The following is a 19,693-nucleotide window of genomic DNA, read 5'->3' as shown; positions in this document are numbered from 1 at the left end:
TGATCGTGCGGAAGATGAAAACATCAACTTACAATATTCTGAAGAATAACTACAACCGTTAACACCGTCTGGTCTTTCTCTGCACTAATTACTGTAGAAAAAAGGATGTAGCCAAGAAAGGTAATGTAGTACATCTTCGGGAGATAACATTAAACAACAAAGGAGATCTTGATATGCCATTCATATTAAAACGTTAACCATTTCCCGATAGAATAGATTTTGCAAAAATTCTCTCATGGGCAGTTATACGTTGCATTGTCATGATGTAAGTCCACACACAGAATCAAAATTCAATGCGATATTGAAGAAAATTTAATTCCAAAAATTGTTTTTACTGAAGTTTTACAGTTAAAGTGTAAGTTTAAAAGAAATTTGCTTGTTAATTACACAGCCAAACAGAACGAAATCGTATAATGCAACGAAAAACTCGAGCGCAATATGAAGCATAATTTACTTTCAAATTATTACGTTTTACTATTTTTTAATATGGTTAATTACTCGCAGTAATGTAAAATAGTTAGTTCTATTATGCATCTGTAATGATCCATCCATCCATTATCCAACCCGCTATATCCTAACACAGGGACACGGGGGTCTGCTGGAGCCAATCACAGCCAACACAGGGCGCAAGGCAGAAAACAAACCCTGAGCAGGGTGCCAGCCCACCGCAGGGCACGCACACACCAAGCACACACTAGGGACAATTTAGAATCGCCAATGCACCTAACCTGCATGTCTTTTGGGAGGAAACCGGAATACCCGGAGGAAACCCACACAGACATGGGGAGAACATGCAAACTCCACGCAGGGATGATCTGGGAAGCAAACCCAGGTCTCCTAACTGCGAGGCAGCAGCACTACCCACTGTGCCACCGTGCCGCCATCTGTAATAATTACCATGAAAATAACAATCTGTCTAAATCGTACATCCGCATCCCCATACGTGAGTGGCAGAACCGCAAAGTGGCTAAGGCATAGCGCCAGTCCAGGGGTTGGCGAACAAAGTGAGTAGGGGGCAAAGCCCCCTAGTTTTATAAAAGGTGAAGTAAATACTGTTACATGCTTTGCTTTGGCTACTACTCTTAACTACTTAGTTCTGCAGAATTTTCCCCTCATATATCCATGCTGGTTGTTATTTAGTATAAGGTCGTTTTAAACATGTAGTTTTCTAATTTATTTCTGGTTGCAGTTTAAACAATCTTCTGCAGGCTTATAGGTACGTTTTATTTATCAATAACCAATGAAGTCCATTTTGTCTCCCTTCTTGTGGTCTGGAATCCCACTTGCAGATTTCCAGTTATTAGTTGTTTCTCCCATATGATGGGAGTGTTGGAATATGCAAGCTAAAAGCTGGGCCATCAACCTCAGATCTCGGAGTGCCAGAGTAGCTGCAGGTTTCCACTCCATCCACTTTTTAAATTTGTGACTAATTACTGCTGCTAATGGAACACATTTCAAGGATCGAAAACCTTAATTATTTATTTTCCTTGACCAACAGCCAAACAATAAAGAGATGCAAAGTGAGCCAACAGATGAGCAGCTAATTTGAAGTAAAATGAACAACTTGGGTGCTTATGGGGTCATCATAAAATATATTTTTCCGTAAAATATTTGAAAAGGATAAAAGTGAAGATCTGAGAAATATTTTATCTGTTTTTGTCTACAAAACATTTTGATGTTGCTCCAAGGATATACCACTTTTAGAGATGTCTGGTGTAGCAGAATGAAAGCAATAAAAGGCAGTTCTGGTCAAAGCCCATAAGGAGCTCTAGGCAGGGTTGTCCAGAGCACTGGTATTGGAGGGGCATAAATGTATGAAGCAAGCCCTGCTTGAGCTGAATGCATGCTATGGATGCCAAATGGAGGAAACCGTTCATATAATATTATTAGACTTCAAGCACCTTCCCACCTCACGGTCCACAGCATAGATACTGTGGGGCCTGACTTTTGGAAAGATCTGGAACACACAGAGCTTGAGTTAAATAATAGACATAATACACTGCTTTCAGTACTATTAAACTTCAAGAACCTTTCCCCTCAGTGCCCATTGCATGGCAAGTGGGGCTGGGGTTCTGGAGTGTGCGCAGCATAAGTTATATAAGCGCCACCCCCGGAAGCTCCCTATGTCACCTAACCAGCTCTGCTATTAGGACATAATAAATGGCGTCATTCAGTTGACTTCTAATTAGGAAATTGCTGGGAGTGAAAATAGGAACTGAGTTTGAGAACCCTGAGTTAGCTGGTCATCTCTTGGCATTTTTTGCATCTTATTATTGTTTTGGGGCTGGTTAAAGAAAAAAAATACAATTAGGGTTCTGAATCATAAAAAGCAAACCAAGTTTTTCCCTTCAGCTGCAGTAATTGGTTGTTAATTAACAGAGTGGTTGGAATGAAACCTGAAGCTGCTACAGCCCTTCAGGATCTGAGTTTGATACCCTTATACTAAATTTATATCACTAACTCATTTTGATTTCGTCACTCCTGCTAGGAAAAATCTATTCGTGTCAATTCCTATAGCAAATTTGTCTCTGCTGTATTAAAATTTAAAACATGGATATTGTTTTTACTTCCACATGTGACCATTTACACCGATCAGCCCTTGTGTCATCAAAACAACTCTAGGCATGGACTCCAGAAGACCTCTGAAGGTGTCCTGTGGTCATCTGGCACCAAGACATCAGTAGCAAATACTTGAATTCCTGTAAATTGTGAGGTTGGGGTCTCCATGGATTGAACCTGTTTTTCTTGTACATTGTCAACAACATTTATTTATATAGCACATTTTCATACAAATAGTGTAGCTCAAAGTGTTTTACATGATGAAGAAAAGAGAAAAAAAGACAAAGTAAGAATTACAACATTAATTAACATAGAATAAGAGTAAAGTCCGATGGTCAGGGAGGACAGAAAAAAAAACTCCAGACGGCTGGAGAGAAAAAAATAAAATACAATCTTCAGGGTTTCCAGACCATGAGACCGCCCAGCCCCTTCTGGGCATTCTACCTAACATCAATGACCTCAATCAGTCCTCATTGTATTCAGGGTTCTCATAGAAGAACTTGATGATGAAGGTCATGTGGACTCCTGGCCTTTAATCCATCAATGTAGGAACATCACGGTGCTTTGATTAGGTGGTGGTGGCACAGGCCGCCACCACAGAAAACCGGGAACAGAAACTGAAGAAAAAGTAGGCGTTAGAATGGATTTTAGAGCCACCATGAAGAGTTATGATAATTAATTGAAAATACAGAGTATCAGGATTAAATTAAAATTAAGTTATGAGAAGGTCATGTTAAAGTAATTTGTTTTTAGCAGTTTTTTTATAGTGCTCCACTGTATTAGCCAGGCAAATTCCTATTGGTAGGCTATTCCAGATTTTAGGTGCATAACAGCAGAAGGCCGCCTCATCTTTTAAGTTTAGCTCTTGAAATTCTAAGCAGACACTCATTTAAGGATCTAAGGTTACGATTTGGAATATAAGGTGTCAGACACTCTGATGTATAAAATGGAGCGAGATTATTTAAGGCTTTGTAAACCATAAGCAATATTTTAAAGTCAATTCTGAATGACACAGGTAACCAGTGTAGTGACATCAAAACTGGAGAGATGTGCTGGGATTTTCTTTTCTTAGCAGCTGCATTCTGTACTCGTTGCAAGTGATTTATATCTTTTTTGGGTAGTCCTGAGAGGAGTGCGTTACAGTAATCTAGTCGACTGAAAACAAAAGGGTGAACTAATTTCTCAGCATCTCATAGATACTTGATTGGATTGAGGTCTGGGGAATTTGGAGGCCAAGTCAACACATTGAACTCTTTGTCATGTGCCTCTGAACAATTTTTGCAGTGTGGCAGTGTGCTTTATTCTGCTGAAATAGGCCACCGCCACCGGGGAATACTGTTGTCATATCCAGTCTACATAGTCTGCAACAATCTTTAGGTAGGTGGTACCTTTCAAAGTAACATCCACATCAATGCCAGGATCCAAGATTTCTGAGCAGAACATTGCCCAGAGCAATACTCAGCCTCCACCAGCTTGACTTCTTCCCATAGTGCAATCTGCTGCCATCTCTTCCCCAGGTAAACGACACACACACACACACACACCTGGCTGTCCACATGAGCTAAAAGAAAATGTGATTCATCAGACCAGGCCATCTACTTTATGATCCAGATCTGATGCTCACGTGCCTATTGAAGGTGCTTCCGCTGCCCCATATGCCACAAGCTGTGATGCACTGTGTTTTCTGATGCCCTTTTCTCAAGACCAGTATTAAGTTTTTCTGCAATTTGTGCTACAGTAGCTTTTTTGTGGGATCAGACCATTAGGGGTAGCCTTCGCTCCCCACATGCATCTATGAACCATGGGCGCCCATGACCCTGTTGCCAATTCACTGGTTATCCTTCCTTGGACCACTTTTTGCTGGTACTAAACAATGTATACTGGGAACAACACCACACGGCCTGCCATTTTGGAGATGCTCTGACTTTGGTACTTCTCAGTCACTTAGATCTTTACGCTTGCCCATTTTTCCTGCTTCCAATATATCACTTTCAAGAACTGACTCTTCATTTGCTGCCTAATATCCCACCAATTGACAGGTGCCATTGTAATGAGATAATCAACACTATTCACTTTACCTGCCTTTCTGTGGAATATTTTGGCTAATCAATGTGCAGTGTACCACTTCATTCTATTGTCCTTGTTTTCTTTCTGCTTTTCCTGGTGAGGCTTGTGCTACCAACATGCTGAACCTGGCCCACAAAGCCTCTCTATACCCAAAAGGTTCATCCAGAATAGAGATTAATCCAAATATCCAGGACAATTGAAAGATTCAATCACTCCAGAATGAGCTGACGTCTTGCTTCAATTCTTGACCTTGATATTGTCTTGCCCTCTGGTTTTGTTGTTTTTCTTTTCATCTCCCGGTTCTGACCCTTTTCTGCCTGATCATGCCTCTCTCAGTTCTCTCTAAAATGTTCTTTGCCATTGTCAGTTTGCTGGCATAACATTGGATTTGTGCTTTTGGGATTTCTGGATGATTGCCGGTTCAAATCCCATTACTGCCAGATGGAATTCTACTTTGTTGGGCTCTTGAGCAAGACCCTTAACCTGAAAATTGCTCTGGGGCACTACACAATGGCTGATCTTGCACTCTGACCCCCAAAGGTCAAGTGAAATGGCAATTTCCCCTCAGGGATTAATAGAGTGTACTAAATACCAAAATTATTAGATCCTTCTGGGACTTTTGTGTTGGTCTGAGCTTGAGTGTGTTGTGTGAAATAAATGTTTTAATTAATAAAGATTTTACATTTTTCGTTTTTGTTATACATTCCAAAAGTGGTGACCCTTCCTCCTGTGAGCCATTTTTCTATAGTGTAGGGGACTTTGAAGTATATTGGCCACTTATCCAGTTTGAGGACCTGCTTCCCAGCAACACTGGAGGCCTCATTTTTGGATTTTGTTTGAAGCAGCTCCCAAAATCATGATAACCTTGCGACTATACAATTTATTTCAATGGCTGAGCCTGTGCTCTGCCTTGTCTGTCTGCACAAGTGAGCACTGGTGTCCAATTTCCAGGAAAGGATGTCTTTTCATTTATTTAGAATATTCATAATAGATTTTTCTTTGTCCGATCCCACCTCGTATGATCTTTTTTCATGGAAACTCTACCCACTTCAGAAGACACACCTCTAAGGATGATGGAGGCACACATGCCCTTATACTATGCCTAGGCCTAAATCATAGAAGGGACTCATATTTACTTCTTCCTCCTCTATATATAATGTGTTTTAACAAAATGTATTTTACAACTTTTGGTGCTAATACTTTTGGTTATTCTGGACTTTGTCCAAAAGCATTATTTCTCCTTATTTAATGAAATGGATCTTCCATCTGAAATTTTCATATCTGGACTTAGGAACGTGTGTACATGATTATAATTAAGTTTAAAAAGCCAACTGTGTCTTGAGCTGGCCTTCAGCTGGCAATAAAAATAACAAAAAGTACCTTGGCACAAAACTAAAAAGTATTAATGATTATCCTATATGGTTATTTACCCCATGTTATAAGCTGGTGCTAAAATCACATTTACACTAGAATTAAACCTAAATTTAATTACAACATTTTACACCAAGGACTATTTCCTTCACAGATCCTTCAAATAAACAGAGCTACATTAGTCCTTGCTGATATAAGAATGTCCTTTGTATACCCCATGTTTTGGGTCATTCTATTATATAGCGTGCTATTAAAGTTTGTCCTTATGGTCCTCTTTACCCACTCTAGCCAAGACCAGGTGTCCCCAAGACTGCAGGTCAAGCGGAATTTCTATGGAAAGGTATTTTTTGACCTTTCATTTTGTCTCTCTCAGAGTCATTGAAAACCACAAATAATCATCTTAACTAGCCTAACCAGTTTATCTGGTATGCTTAATGCCTGCATAGCTGAAGCTCATTTCTACTGATGATATCAAATTCCTGTTTGAAATCTATAAATAAATGGTGACCAAGCAGATAATTGTTAAGTGCAGGGGATGGGTTTCAAATTCAATCTCAACCAACCAACTTCCCAATTAGTGTGTGCTCCTTATTTTTAATTTCTCATTTTTAGTTATCTGGCTTACAGATATTTCTAGGAAATTCATTCATTTTTGTAAGGAGTTAGTTTAAGGCTTCCGCTGCAAAGAAAAAAAAATGTTAAAGGTTATTTCTTAACTGGAAAGAAAAGATGATAAAAGACAAAACATTTCAGCTGTTTAGCCTTCATCAGGTGTGGAACTGAGGAGGAGAGAGCAGGTCAGATATATAGGAGCGGAAGGAGGGAACAAAGTCAGGGCAGATGAAACAACAACAACAACATTTATTTATATAGTAAATTTTCATACAAAAAAGTAGCTCAAAGTGCTTTACATAATGAAGAAAAATAAAAGACAAAATAAGAAATTAAAATAAGATTAAGATGAAAGAATAGGTGAGAAAAATGAAGGGCGAGATTAAAAAGGTAGATGATCAGGGGTGGGGATCGATCTGTTCTTAACATAATTCTTTTTTTTTTAAAAACTTGATTGCTATGTATGGATTGTAATAAAATTAATAAAAAAAAAAAAAAAAGGTAGATGGTCATTGAGACATATGTGGTCCCATGGTTGAATGAGCTTAGCTATGTCAGTTTTTCTTTGATAAGTGTCTTTGAAGCAATGTGAAAGATCACAGAGAGATCATTGTGGCTGTGATGAAAAGATGTAAGGAGTCCTACAATAGACTTTGTGAGGTCTTTGATGTGAACAACTCAAAGGTGCTCACTAAAACGCTTCACCTATGCAGGTGGTGGACACTTCCTACAAGAAATTTTTTACTGCCATTTTCTCTTGTCTACTCATTAAGAAACATTTCTTAAAAATGAAAAGGCAAGCAAATATGGCACAAAAGTTATTACTCCCATTTAGCAGTCAGCGGTTTCAGCATTTGTATACAATTCAGGGGGCAAACTCTATAGAAAGGGCAACTTAAAAAGAAAATAATGAAAGGAACAAACATTTAAGGTTTTAGCAAAAATACAGATATTTCATAATTTCTTAGAATAAGAGAATCAAAAACAGACAACTCAGTAAACAATGTGATCACTTAAAAAGCATGATTGTGAAACTGTTCAGAATAAAAACCCATAGCCACAGGGGACCCCAGAACTGATTTTGGGAACCACTGGTCAAGTGATATCAATGAAAAATAAGTGGAATTGTTTCAGGAATCTTCCAATCTGTCCACAGGGTGCTACCAAGAATTTGTAATTTTGCTCTCATGACTATACTGTTACTGAATCTATTGGGGACTTAGGCTTATAAAGCTGTGGGGACTAATGGATAAAGAATTAGACTGTAAACCACAAAACGGCTAGGTCAGCCATGGAGCAAGTAATTTGAAGTTCATGGGCTCCAACCGTAAAAAAAAATTAATGTGAACATTGTTACCATGGATCTGTACTTGGAAACAGTCAAGGGATGGGATAGTGTTTACTATTGAAAGGTGCTCTATAAAATAAAGTTGTTTGATTTGTGTGTTTGTATTCCCACTCAGTCAAGTATGCAGATACCAACATATCACACTTGTGCAAATCAGAGAATGACAAAGTCCAGTGAGTTCAATTTAAATGCAGTGTGGGAGTGGTTGCCAAATGCGTGCCATCACAAACACTAGTTTTTTATGATCAAGTGTTAATGAAAGTGAATGGAAACTACAAACAATCATAAAAAAACAATAATAAAGTGCATTATTTTAGGACAATAAAACACCTGATCCAAGGTGACCAACTCCCTGACCCGTATTGCAACTCACCTTAGCAGGAGACGTCCAATTTAAAATATAGCAGCTAGATGCCCCATTGATGTGTGACATATATAATTCTAATAATACAAGATTTAAAATGGAGGCTTGTGAGAAATTAAAGCAAACTGGGGAATTCTCAGTAGAAGGCTAAAGACAATTTAACAGCAAATGTGCCTATATAGGGTGGTCCAGATCTAATTATGCAATTTTCATTACACTATAACTTATTAAGTTTATTACATAGAAAATCACCCGAAACATCCCCGACCATCGAGAAGTGTGCGAACTGATGACATGAAGAATCGTCTTCGCACCGAACTGGAATCGTCCCCACATAAATGAAAGTCATCCAGATGATCTAGATCTGCATAATTAGATCTGGACCACCTTGTAGATAATAGTCTTTGTGGGAAGGAAGACAGACAGACAGCAAAAAGGTTTAACAAAAGAAAATTTTGAGTGAAGTTGAGATATTTGTAGGAAAGAATATATTGTCAGAAAACTATAACCAGGGGGTACAGTATTCTTAGAATATGTGTAGGAAGGTACCTAGGAGCAAGGAATCATCCGAAAAACGCATACTGGAGCATCAATGGGGAGTTAAATTTAGGAAATGCTGTGACAGTGTAGGTTGGCCCCATGCTACCAGGTCCCCCTGGGAACCTCTTCAACCTGCCACTGCCAATAGTCATGATCAGGATGAGCTGAACAGATGAGGACCAACACACCAAGCAAAGGGATGGTGAAACAGTGCTCAGTGCTTTTATTAAAAGTCAACTAAAACAAACCTCCAAATAGTGCAGTGTGAAAGGTTTAATAAATAAATATTCCAAATAAAAGAAGGAATCTATGTGGAGGTTAAAATCCAATCAAATAAATATTCCAGTAAAAACCTGAGATTAAAACCAACAGGCAGAAAACTGTCCCATGTAACACGTGCCCTAGTGCAGTCCATTAAAATCATCCTCTCCCCAGCTTATCCTTACGGACCTTGCAGCTAAGGAGGCTCCTACCCAACAGATATAGCCATCTTTCTCTTACGATCAACAGGTCCAGGTCCCTGCTGCTTCCATGGCCCCACAGTAGGGCTCTTAATCCAGACCTAGGCTTGAGTCCTTCCCTCACGTGGACCAAGAACAGGCACACCATCCAAGCCTCTGTCGCTGCATCCCTGGACTTACACAGAGCCCCATTCCTCCTGGTCACTCCTGCTCAACTTAAATTGTTCACCTGACACAAACCATCAATGCAACCCCAAGTGTCGGCTGCACACTGTCCTCCTGGGACTCTCCTTCTCCTGGCTGTCTGCTTCCTCACTCCTCCACTGGCTCTTTCCCGTTTCCTGTCTGCTTCATACTCTCTACTTTAACCTTCATTTGTTTCTTGTTCTTTTTCTTGCTTTTTTCTTTTTTTCTGATCTTGCACTGCCCTTTTTTATAGAGCAGCTGCAGGTGCAATCACCTGATTGCCACCCCCGCTGATATTGAGAGAATCAGACCGCTCACAGGTGCCGGAAAGGCAATGAATGGTCAGCCAACTATACAACCAACCTGGAGACGGGGCGTTTTCACAGAAGATCACTTGTACCTGCTCTAGTCCCCAGCGTGACCACAACTAATTATTTATTTATTAAAATGGCCACTTTTTCTGAGCCGTATGATGGTGATAAGGGTTCTCCAATGCTAAAGTACTATTCTTAAAAATCACCTTCCAATCCAGAATATTAAACGAATGAAGGTTAAACTCCCAAACCAGCCTAATAATACATGAATAGGCTTTTCAGGATAGTTTAGACAACTCAGACCTTAGCGACTAGAACATTCAAAGTACTGACTCATACAAATATTAGTCCAGATGGTTTTTACAGTGGTTACCGCTTAACTAAAATGTTGAAATTGTATAAATGAAGGAAAGATCAAATGTATGTTGACTACGTGAAACCAAGGGATAAGAGACAAAAACATTGATAGCTGATGACTGTCGAAGCCTTTTAGTACCTGGGTACACCTGTAACAGAGAAAAATGAAGTGATAGCAACAATTAAGGCAAGAATAGCAGCATGAAATTGTTGACTGATGAAGACACTGCAATTTAGGATATGGTCACAAGAATTACCAGGCAATAATACAAAACAATAATTCAACCAGTAGTTGCATAAGACACTGAAAAATGGGTCTTAACACAATTAAATTAAAACAATTCAGGGGAGGCTGGTAAAGGAAAGTTTTAAGAGAAATTTTCAGGCCTGTCTACTAGATTGGACAATGGTACATTACAACAAATGTGCAGGTTTGATACCTTGTCCAAGATTCGGAAAATATTGCATTTATCAAGAAAGTGACACTCAAGTGGTTTGGCCTAGTGGAAAAGATGTCAAAATGTTAAGTCTTAAGTTAGCCAGGCAGATATGAAATAGAGGAAGACCAAGGATGAAATGGCCTTAAGACACCAAGGAAGACATTGGGAGGATAAGAATGAGGAGATTTAGGTTAAGAAACAGAGATGGGAATGACTGTTTGATGGTTCTTGATGGGATTCATGTTCTACAAGGACTGTAGCACCATGAAGTGAGCTGGTATGCAGAAATTAACACAAAGTTAAGTTTAATAGTAATGAAGGTGAAACATGTGCTGTTTGGTTATGCTACCATAAGAATGTTTGGACATTTTGTAAGTTAATTTAACATCATCTGCAACTGCTAATTTTAAAATTAGTCCTCTATTGTCTGGTTTGTGGTCGTCTCACTCTATTCTTTCTCATGTTCCTACAGAGATTCACATTGAACTAAAAATTATTATATTAAATACTCTGGAAATAATGTCTCACTGCTACTTTCTGGGGCAGAGTAGCCTCCATTTCAAGGGTTTTAACTAAACCTTCTGAGTACTTTCTTCCCAGTGTCTCAACCTGCTGTCTTTTGTAAATAAAATTAACCCTTTTATGCTAATGTTCTCTTTAGTAACCTTTACATAATACAAAGTTGCCTTTCTCTGTTGCCCATTTCCCAAAATTCTATATTACATTTACTCCTGGTTTACACTAGACCCTGTGCTTCTACACATTTTCAAAGATCTCCTAATTTCACTTCTTCCTTTCTGGTAATGAACAATGCCATGTCATTCTGCATAGTGTGACAAGATTACAAACCACACCATCTCATTCCTTCACCTTAAGCCGAAGTCACATTACGTGAGTTCTAGTTGTGGAAGGGTATGTCAGACTGCAACTGCAGTTGCTGATCTCGTCGATGAACTGTGTCAATTTAAATGACTGGAAATCACGGGCTATGTCACATATGCCAAATGAGTGCCAACCTCCTATCATACTTGTCCCTTTTTCTGACAGCCAATAACATACTGCTTGACAGAGCTAGCACTGCACAAAGGGATAAAAGGTATGGTGAGTTCATCCACAGACTCTGCCCTTTCTTTCTTTTTTCATTCTGTTGTACTACATAAAACATGTACAGTATCATTAACAGATAAGATTCTCTTCTGTTTGTGAGGTCCAAAATACCTGCTTTCCATATTCCTTGTCACTGCATTATATAAATTGTACTTCTGGATAAGCATTCATTTGTTATCAGCTCTATGAAGACTGCACCTAAAAAATATTGAAATTGCTGGAAAAGACAAATGTCACATTACATGACTTTTCCAGAGATTAATCAAAAGGCAATGTCACATTATAGTAGATACTTTTCATGTGATATTCAGTCATAGCTATTATTTATACGATTTTAATGAGTTGGAAACATTTGACACTCCCAGCAACTCAATACAACTTTGAATCTCACCTCCACAATGTATAAAGCCCCCATTCACATTAGCATATTCCCTTATTTCCTCATTTTACAATCTTTCCCTATCAGCTCATCGCATGATTCTACCTAACACCTAAAAAATAGTTTCTCAAATTCTTAAAAAAATAGTATTATTTTTCACAAGACCACAATTTTTGTTTCTCTTTTTCTTCACATGCAGGCGGAGTGGTGTCCCTAAGGCCAGTTCGAATCCTGCGAATGCCAAAAGGGACTCTGATCTTTTGGGACCTTGAGCAAGGCCCTTAACCTGCAATTGCTCCATCTTGGGTATGACGTTAATCTGCATCCAGCCCTGCATGTAGGCTCTCCAACCTGCAAGGAAAAACTTGGGGGTTGGTGGTAAAATTGGCAATCCAGCCACCATAAAAAAAAAACTCACACTGTTCCTACTCCATCTGAACTTGTGGTGCTGAGGTGTCACCACTTGCATGGCTGCACTCGGGTCCTAATCTGGATCCTGAGTTGGTTTGTCGTGTGGTGGGTGCGGCAATGCGCTGTATCATTGCGTTCTCCTAACCCCTCTCTCTCTCTTTTCTTCACCATATATTTTTTCCATGTTCCCACCCTTATTACCTTGCTTTGTTGCTCTGTTTTTACACAACTGAAAAGAAACAATTCTTGCCTTATGGTATTCCCAGGATTGCTTTTTTCATCTTTTGCTTTCTTTGACATCACTTTATATACTCTCAAAATGAAAATCTCAATGACCTTTCACCTGCCTTGTATGATGTCTAGGCTTCTCCTTCCTATATTGTATTGCATTGAAAATTTCCACATTTTTCTCTTGTAACTCATCCCATCCTTCTAAATCTTTATCCACATCTTAAAGTTTATAAAAGCCCTTGGACTCCAAATACTACACATTCAGTATCAAAGATCCTGTACCAAAGTGAACGGCGCAATATACCCTACTCCATACATCAACATACATGATCAGAAAACATAAATTGTTTTACCCTACAAAATTAAAAACTGCCTTCTCCACAAACCTCTCACCTACTTAGCTAATATTTAGGCTTATGATTAATCACCAAGTGGATTCGTATGAGCTCTGGTCAGTTAATAAATAACCTTATAAGGGTTGCAAGGGGTATAAGTCTACCCAACCATTTTGTGAACCCACTTTGTTAATTTTAGAAATGAGAGAATGGTATGGCAGGAGTCAGGTCATTGGGTGCAAGGCCATTGGAGGGAACATCATGTAAACATCTGCACTTACATTGGATTCAGTTTAAAATTACCAATTACCTTAGCATTTGTGGTGTTAAAATGATCTTAGAAAATCCATGCAGATGAGAGGAAAAACATGCACAATCTGTACAGACATTGTCCAGGACTCAGAAGCTGTGACACAACAGCACACCATGGTGCTACCTGAGACAAGATAACATAAATGTAGGATGTATGTCTGTAAAAGAAATAAGATTGTATTCTTTTGTATTGTATGGTAGAACACATCTTTTGAACATCGCCATACTGATCTATTTATGTTCTTTTATAGGGCTTCAAAAGACATTTTTTTTTAAAAAAAAGCAGAAGAAACCAAGCTTATTGTCAGCCTGTGATTACATTTCTACAGGTCTTAATGACCAACTAACTTTTTAATCTCTTTCTTCATCTTCTCTAAAGGCAGCTTGGTCTCCTTTCATGTGCCCTGGGATCGATCCCCCATGTTACCTACTCTTTTCAGTTGCATACTTGATGCTATACAGATGACATGTTCTGTCTTTAACCTTCTTTCCTTTTTAGAATGGAAATAAAAATAAAAGGTAACCTTTTTGTTCCTATAGAAATACAATCTTCATTCCAACAAACCCCTAAATTGTGAGTTTAACATGCCAGGCTGGTGGGTATCTGAAATATGTTTACTGAGATCAAACTGCAGGGTCAGGAAAGCACAAGTTTTAGCCTCCAACACAGACCTTAATCTATAGCTTTAAGCTTAAGGTGTCTGTGCTAGGATTTTAGGTTCCACTGTATAAATTAACATTGCTGTTATGATGTTTCATGTTTTTTTACAATAAAATAATGATGATTGACTATTAGAACTCTAGTCTTCGTAAAGAGTCATTCCTTTAGGGAAAATACACATAATCCAGTCACATTTGAGCAACGTTTTTGAAAAATGTTAATTTTTTTACGTGTAAGAACGCTTCCAGCAGGGCCGTTCTTAGCAGTTTGGGGGCCCTACGCGGTTCAGAAATGTGCAGGCCCCGAATGGGGGTCCCGGGGGGGCAGAGCCCCGCCTAGCTAAGGAAGGGGTTCTAAAAAACGTCCGGAAAAGAATGATAACATTTTAGGATGAGGAGGGTATCCTGACACACGACGTGAGGGATTGGCACAGACGGTTGCAGTGCCAGGGGCATGACGGGGCCCCAGGTCCACAGCCCGACAACAAAAATGGGCCGGGCCGGGGCGCCCCTCATGGTCGGGCGCCCCTGCTTCCAGCAACTGGGTGATTTATGCGCAAATGGTTTACCACCCTGCCCTACCCGATTATTTGAATTACGCAGTCTTGGCTCAAAGATACAAAGACATAAATAACAAATCACCCGACCAGTCTGTGTTAAAATTCACTCTTTACGTTTCTTGTGTTAATAATTAATTCGAGGTAATCCTGTGATTAAAGAAATCTCTGCTGAGGAGGAAGTAGATTTTATAGTTATTCCCGAAAGTAAGGCATACTAAGATGCGAGAGTTAACAAGGAAGCGTTGCTAATCATAGAATTTGAACCCCGTTACATTTCCCTTTAAGGACTTTGCATGCTCTCCTTGTTGGTTTTCCAAGGCCACTGCTTTGTTAAATGATTATACAGATACGGAGTATGGGTCTCCTGTGATGAACCGGTGACTTTTACTGCTAGGCAGACACTGGAACGCCTCAAAACTGGATTGGATTAAGCGGGTTTATAAAATAAACGGATTGATGTCACTCTTTTTTATGATTACCTCTACTTTTAGCTGCATTAGCCCAAACCTTTTGCCTGTCTTATAATAATTTCTACATTACTTTGTAAAGTTCGGACAGGCAAGTAAATCTTCGGCAGGCTTCCTGGACACGCATTTATTTAAACACGAGGACAGAAGCTCTCTTTGTGGGCGTGGTCGTCTTCGCAAGAAGGGCGGAGAGCGCGCGCGCAGGTGCAGCCAGCTTTTCCCGCAGGTGTAGCACTGACGTCAGACGGACTGATTGAAAGCATTCGGACTAAGATTTGAAGGTGCAAGTTTATACCCTAAGGTTTCTGACTCTTCAATAGTACATGTGCTAGTAGGGAAATGGGAAAGAAGAAGGAAAACGACACGTCCAATCCGTATGGTAAGGAAATATTTAAGAGGGAGTTTCTTTTAACGCGAAAGCGCGGACACCTGTGTTGTGGGTTTGCGCTTTGGACTAAGCTCGCTGTTGTCAAGGCATTATGATAGCAGTGTATTCTCCATTACCTCGGAGCGCTGACTTGTTAAAGCGTCGTCTGGAATTGTACACCATCGAAGCGCGTCTTTTGTTTATCCTATCTTAATCACAACAACCTGTGCAGTCTTGCATGTGAAAATGTAAATTCTTTATTTATGCTAGTTTGGCCTCGTCCATGGGAGGTTTTATTTAAATGATTTCCTTTGGCATCCTTACATTTCACGTACGGTGTTTACATTATGGGGGATTTTGTTAAAAAATACATGTGAATGCACAAATCACCGAATGGACAGTAAACTTACATTTCTCCATTGTACGCCTGTCCTCTGACTAGTGTGTTAGGGGTACTCTGAAACTTGAGTCCGAAGAACTTTATAATGATACTTTACATTTGTATCTGCGACTGTAATGCTTCAGTTTGTAACTTTGTATTAAATGCCAGTTGTTGAGTCGGATTTGCGTAGTAAAGATTAACAGTGAATGTACAGAGGGACCGTATTCACTCGCTAAAAATCGCCAAGCCCGATTATGGAAACAAGGACATCATTTACGTTTACTTTTCTGAGGGACTCCTCCACATATCTAGAAATAATGCTCTTTAAGCTGTACGTTTTAAAAAATAATAATTAAAATATACAGCTGACGTAATCATGATCGCTTTAAGATCTGGGGTTCAAAATTCCTATTGGTCCTCTGTATACAATATAAACGATAGAGCGGCGAAACTTTCCCAAAATTGCAAGATTAGACTAAAACAAAGATAACTTATAGTCCCGCCCTACTTACTACGTAATCACGAGCGGGAGTTGGGGTATGCCTCGCTTTGTAAAACATCCCCAACCAGCGCAGCAGGTGTGGTGTGATAGATACATTTCCAGAAACAGCAGCCACCTGACAAAATTCGATCTTTCTGAAATCACGCCAACTACATTGTGACGTTCAAGGAAGTAGTGAAACGCATATTCATTTTGACAAGCAAATTCGTGATAATCGCCGATCAGATGTTCCGCAGATTGTTAGATAGGCAACTACCTGATTTTAAAGAATATATATATATATTTATGCCAAATCATTTCTGGAGAGGCCCTATAAACACCATTATTGCGCCGTGTGTCCATTTTAAAAATGAAAATGCGTTTTGAGATTTTTTAAAATGTAAAAATATTCTTAAATACCTAATTTTAATTTTGATCGGTGTTTTTTGCACTACTGTTACCACTACAGCCGCACAGGTCAATGAGTCCAGATTCAGCCATTGCCTAATTAAAGTCCGCATGTTCTTTTTGCACTTTCATGGGTTGATCAGCGGGTATTTAAGAATGCGGCTGCACCAAATGACATTCTACTGCGTGACTCAAAGTCTGTCTGGTTTGTGGGCGGCAATGGATTGTCATCCTATCCAGGACTGGTTCCTCAAAGCAGAATGAAAACTCGGATTCAGTAAATTGATAAATAGAAAATGAACATAAATTGCAACACAAGTTGTGTACATGCATTTAAGCTATTTAATGGACAGAATTCCCATTTATTTATATGTGATTAGTAAGATGAGTAGTCAGGTAGTGAACAAAAGCTTATTATAAAAATGACAAACATTTTTTGAACATATTTGAATGTTTTGATTAATCTATTTTTTTGATTCAGCTTTTTAACCAGACTTGCAAATCACAGTGGTAGTACTAGGCGTTAGTGTCACAAGTCTGTTGTTGTTGGTGCAGTTTTGTGGTCCAACGGTTATAAACGAGTGTATTTTAATATCATTTGTAAAGGGCTTAGTTTTGGAACAATAAAAACTTCTAAGAGTTTTATCTGTGCCAATATTCAGCTGAATGATTTTAAAAGGTATTATTTCATGAAGAAACTGTTGTGTGTGAATTTTATTTTAAAAAACGATTTTTTACTATGTGTCTGTAGTGTGTAGTAAAAGAATAATATAGGCAATTGAAACTGAAAAGTTTTTCAGAAAGAAAGTTCTTTTTAAAATTGTACAGATGCCCTTTCATTTATTTATGTCATGTTCATAACCCAGTATTTTTAAAAGGGTTTAATTACATTTCTTTTTACTTTTCTACATTTAGATGGATTTATTTTTTTAACATTTTTTGGTATCCATAATGTTTAGTTCAGCTGTAAAAGAATAAAAGGGGTGAAATATTTCATCAGTGTCAAAGCAGACAGCAAGGAAATCAAAAACCTCTTTTACATCCTTTTTACAGTTTTTGGCAGTTTTCTAAATTCTGCGGTTTTAGGAATTTTTGGATTCAGGAATATGTAGAATATGTTAGTGGTCTAGACCACTAGCTTGTTTCTTCAATACGTAATCTAAGGCTTTAACTTGACTGGCTAAATGTAAACACTTTAAAAGTCAGCATAGTACGCCATTTTACAGAAAGTTGTTTTTTGATTTAAGTGCTTTTGCAAAAAATGTTTATCATATCCTAGAATATCAGTGCATATTCTGCATATTATTGAAGATTTTAACTCCTAAATTCACTGTGCTTTTGGAGGCTGTTGCAATAGGATGTTTTGATGGTCATTACTGAAATGACACAAGGTTTTCAGACTTACTTAATGCAATTCAGTTTCGCTGGAGCTACGGCCTGTTCCAGTGGCATATCAAGTAACAATGCGGACAGAGTGCCAGTCTATCACAGAACCCACTTGCAAACTCAAACTCGCTTATACTTGCTCAGTTTAGAGGCAACAATTAATCCTATGTATTTCTGAGAATGTAAGAGGAAAAACTCTGTCGAACATTGTGCAAAATTCACTTGAACAACGAGAGCAGAATTCAAACCCAGGTTGTTGGATCTGTGAGCAATAGCTTGAACTACTGTTGCCTTGTGCTGCCTGTTAAGGAAATAGTATCAGGAAAATAATTTAGTCCTGGTAAATCTAATAATTGGTATATTTTTGTTGCGGAAGGTCCTTTTTCAATCTTATACTAACCATTTATATTTCTGAGATGTGTACCCCTTTGCCATATATTTACCAGTACCTTTATCGATCATGGCACCAGAAGGTAGCAAAAATGTTTCATCTCTATTGCCTCTTGGAAACTGTTACTCAATCCTAACACTTTGTAGCTGCCTCCAGTAGTGAGATCTTGAACAGGGTTGACCACCGGGAAGAGAAATGATTCAACAAACACAACATACAAAATGTGTTTATTTAGATATTAACCATTAATATGACCCTTTTAGAGTGTCTTAAGGCTTTTGTAGAGAAATTAGCAGTCTCATTTTAAACTGAAATTTCTCTCCTTTTGTTTGAGCTTGATCCCATAATAAGCAAATGTTGCACTCGGCATAGAGTTGACTTCCTCCCTTGTCTGCAGCCAGATAAGAACTGCCAACATCCCATTTGGTAGCTCCTTTTAAAGTTTTTCTTTGGATCCTGTGGCCGGAATAGTTGGTCCTAGATTGAAACAAAGGCCATGTCCATAGGAGCAAACTTCAGTTGTATGCACAACTTTGCAGGAAGCAGATGATTCTCTCTCAATATCAGCCTGTGGTCTCTTCTGTTGGTAAGCTACAAACTGAAAGAGAGATACTGACCATGCTCTAGCCATTGTTATGTTTAAAGTCTAGTCTTAATCCTGCTGCCCTTTCTCAGCTTTCCTCATTTGTTCTTGCTCTTTTACTGCCTATTATGTTATTCTTCACTTAACAAAAGTTAATTTACATCTCAGTGATCAAGTGTCCCACACATCCTCTCACCCTACTGATACTGCAACTAAATTACTCTATTGGTTTTACCAATGTGAGATTACTGTATGTGGTTTGATGCAGCTCATTTTGGCTGAGCAGAACCAGTAAACACCATGTGTTTCTCTCCTTACAACAATTGCTCCCAGTATCCATGTTGCATGTGAAATTTGCTTTGATTTCCTATGAATCATCATGTTTGTGACATGTTTGATCTGTTGCCCTCTGTCAATAAATCTGTCTGGAGTTCAGATGTTTTGGAATGTAATTGCAAATCATTCTACAGCTCAAAGGATTGATAAGATTAAAAAAAAAAAGAAAAAAACAGTGTGTGGTAAATATGAGTATATGTTTGTCTCAAAGTGGTATATTGTCAAGAGGGGGGAGGAACCCTTTTGAACTTGTAAATAGGTACATAGTTAAAAAACAT

General features: G+C 38.7%; 1 protein-coding gene across 1 annotated transcript in view; it reads left to right on the top strand.

The window, feature by feature from the left end:
- Positions 1-15,254: 15,254 nt before the first annotated feature.
- Positions 15,255-19,693, top strand: part of slc44a4 (solute carrier family 44 member 4) — a 65,330-nt gene continuing 60,891 nt past the window's right edge. Inside the window, exon 1 of the mRNA XM_039768737.1 lies at positions 15,255-15,460. Within this exon, the coding sequence (XP_039624671.1) occupies positions 15,421-15,460 (40 nt within the window). The 5' untranslated portion in view covers positions 15,255-15,420. The remainder of the gene's footprint in view (positions 15,461-19,693) is intronic.

This window comes from Polypterus senegalus, chromosome 11, assembly GCF_016835505.1.
Source record: "Polypterus senegalus isolate Bchr_013 chromosome 11, ASM1683550v1, whole genome shotgun sequence".
Taxonomy (NCBI): Eukaryota; Metazoa; Chordata; class Cladistia; order Polypteriformes; family Polypteridae; genus Polypterus; species Polypterus senegalus.
This window is presented reverse-complemented; position numbering and strand designations above follow the sequence as displayed.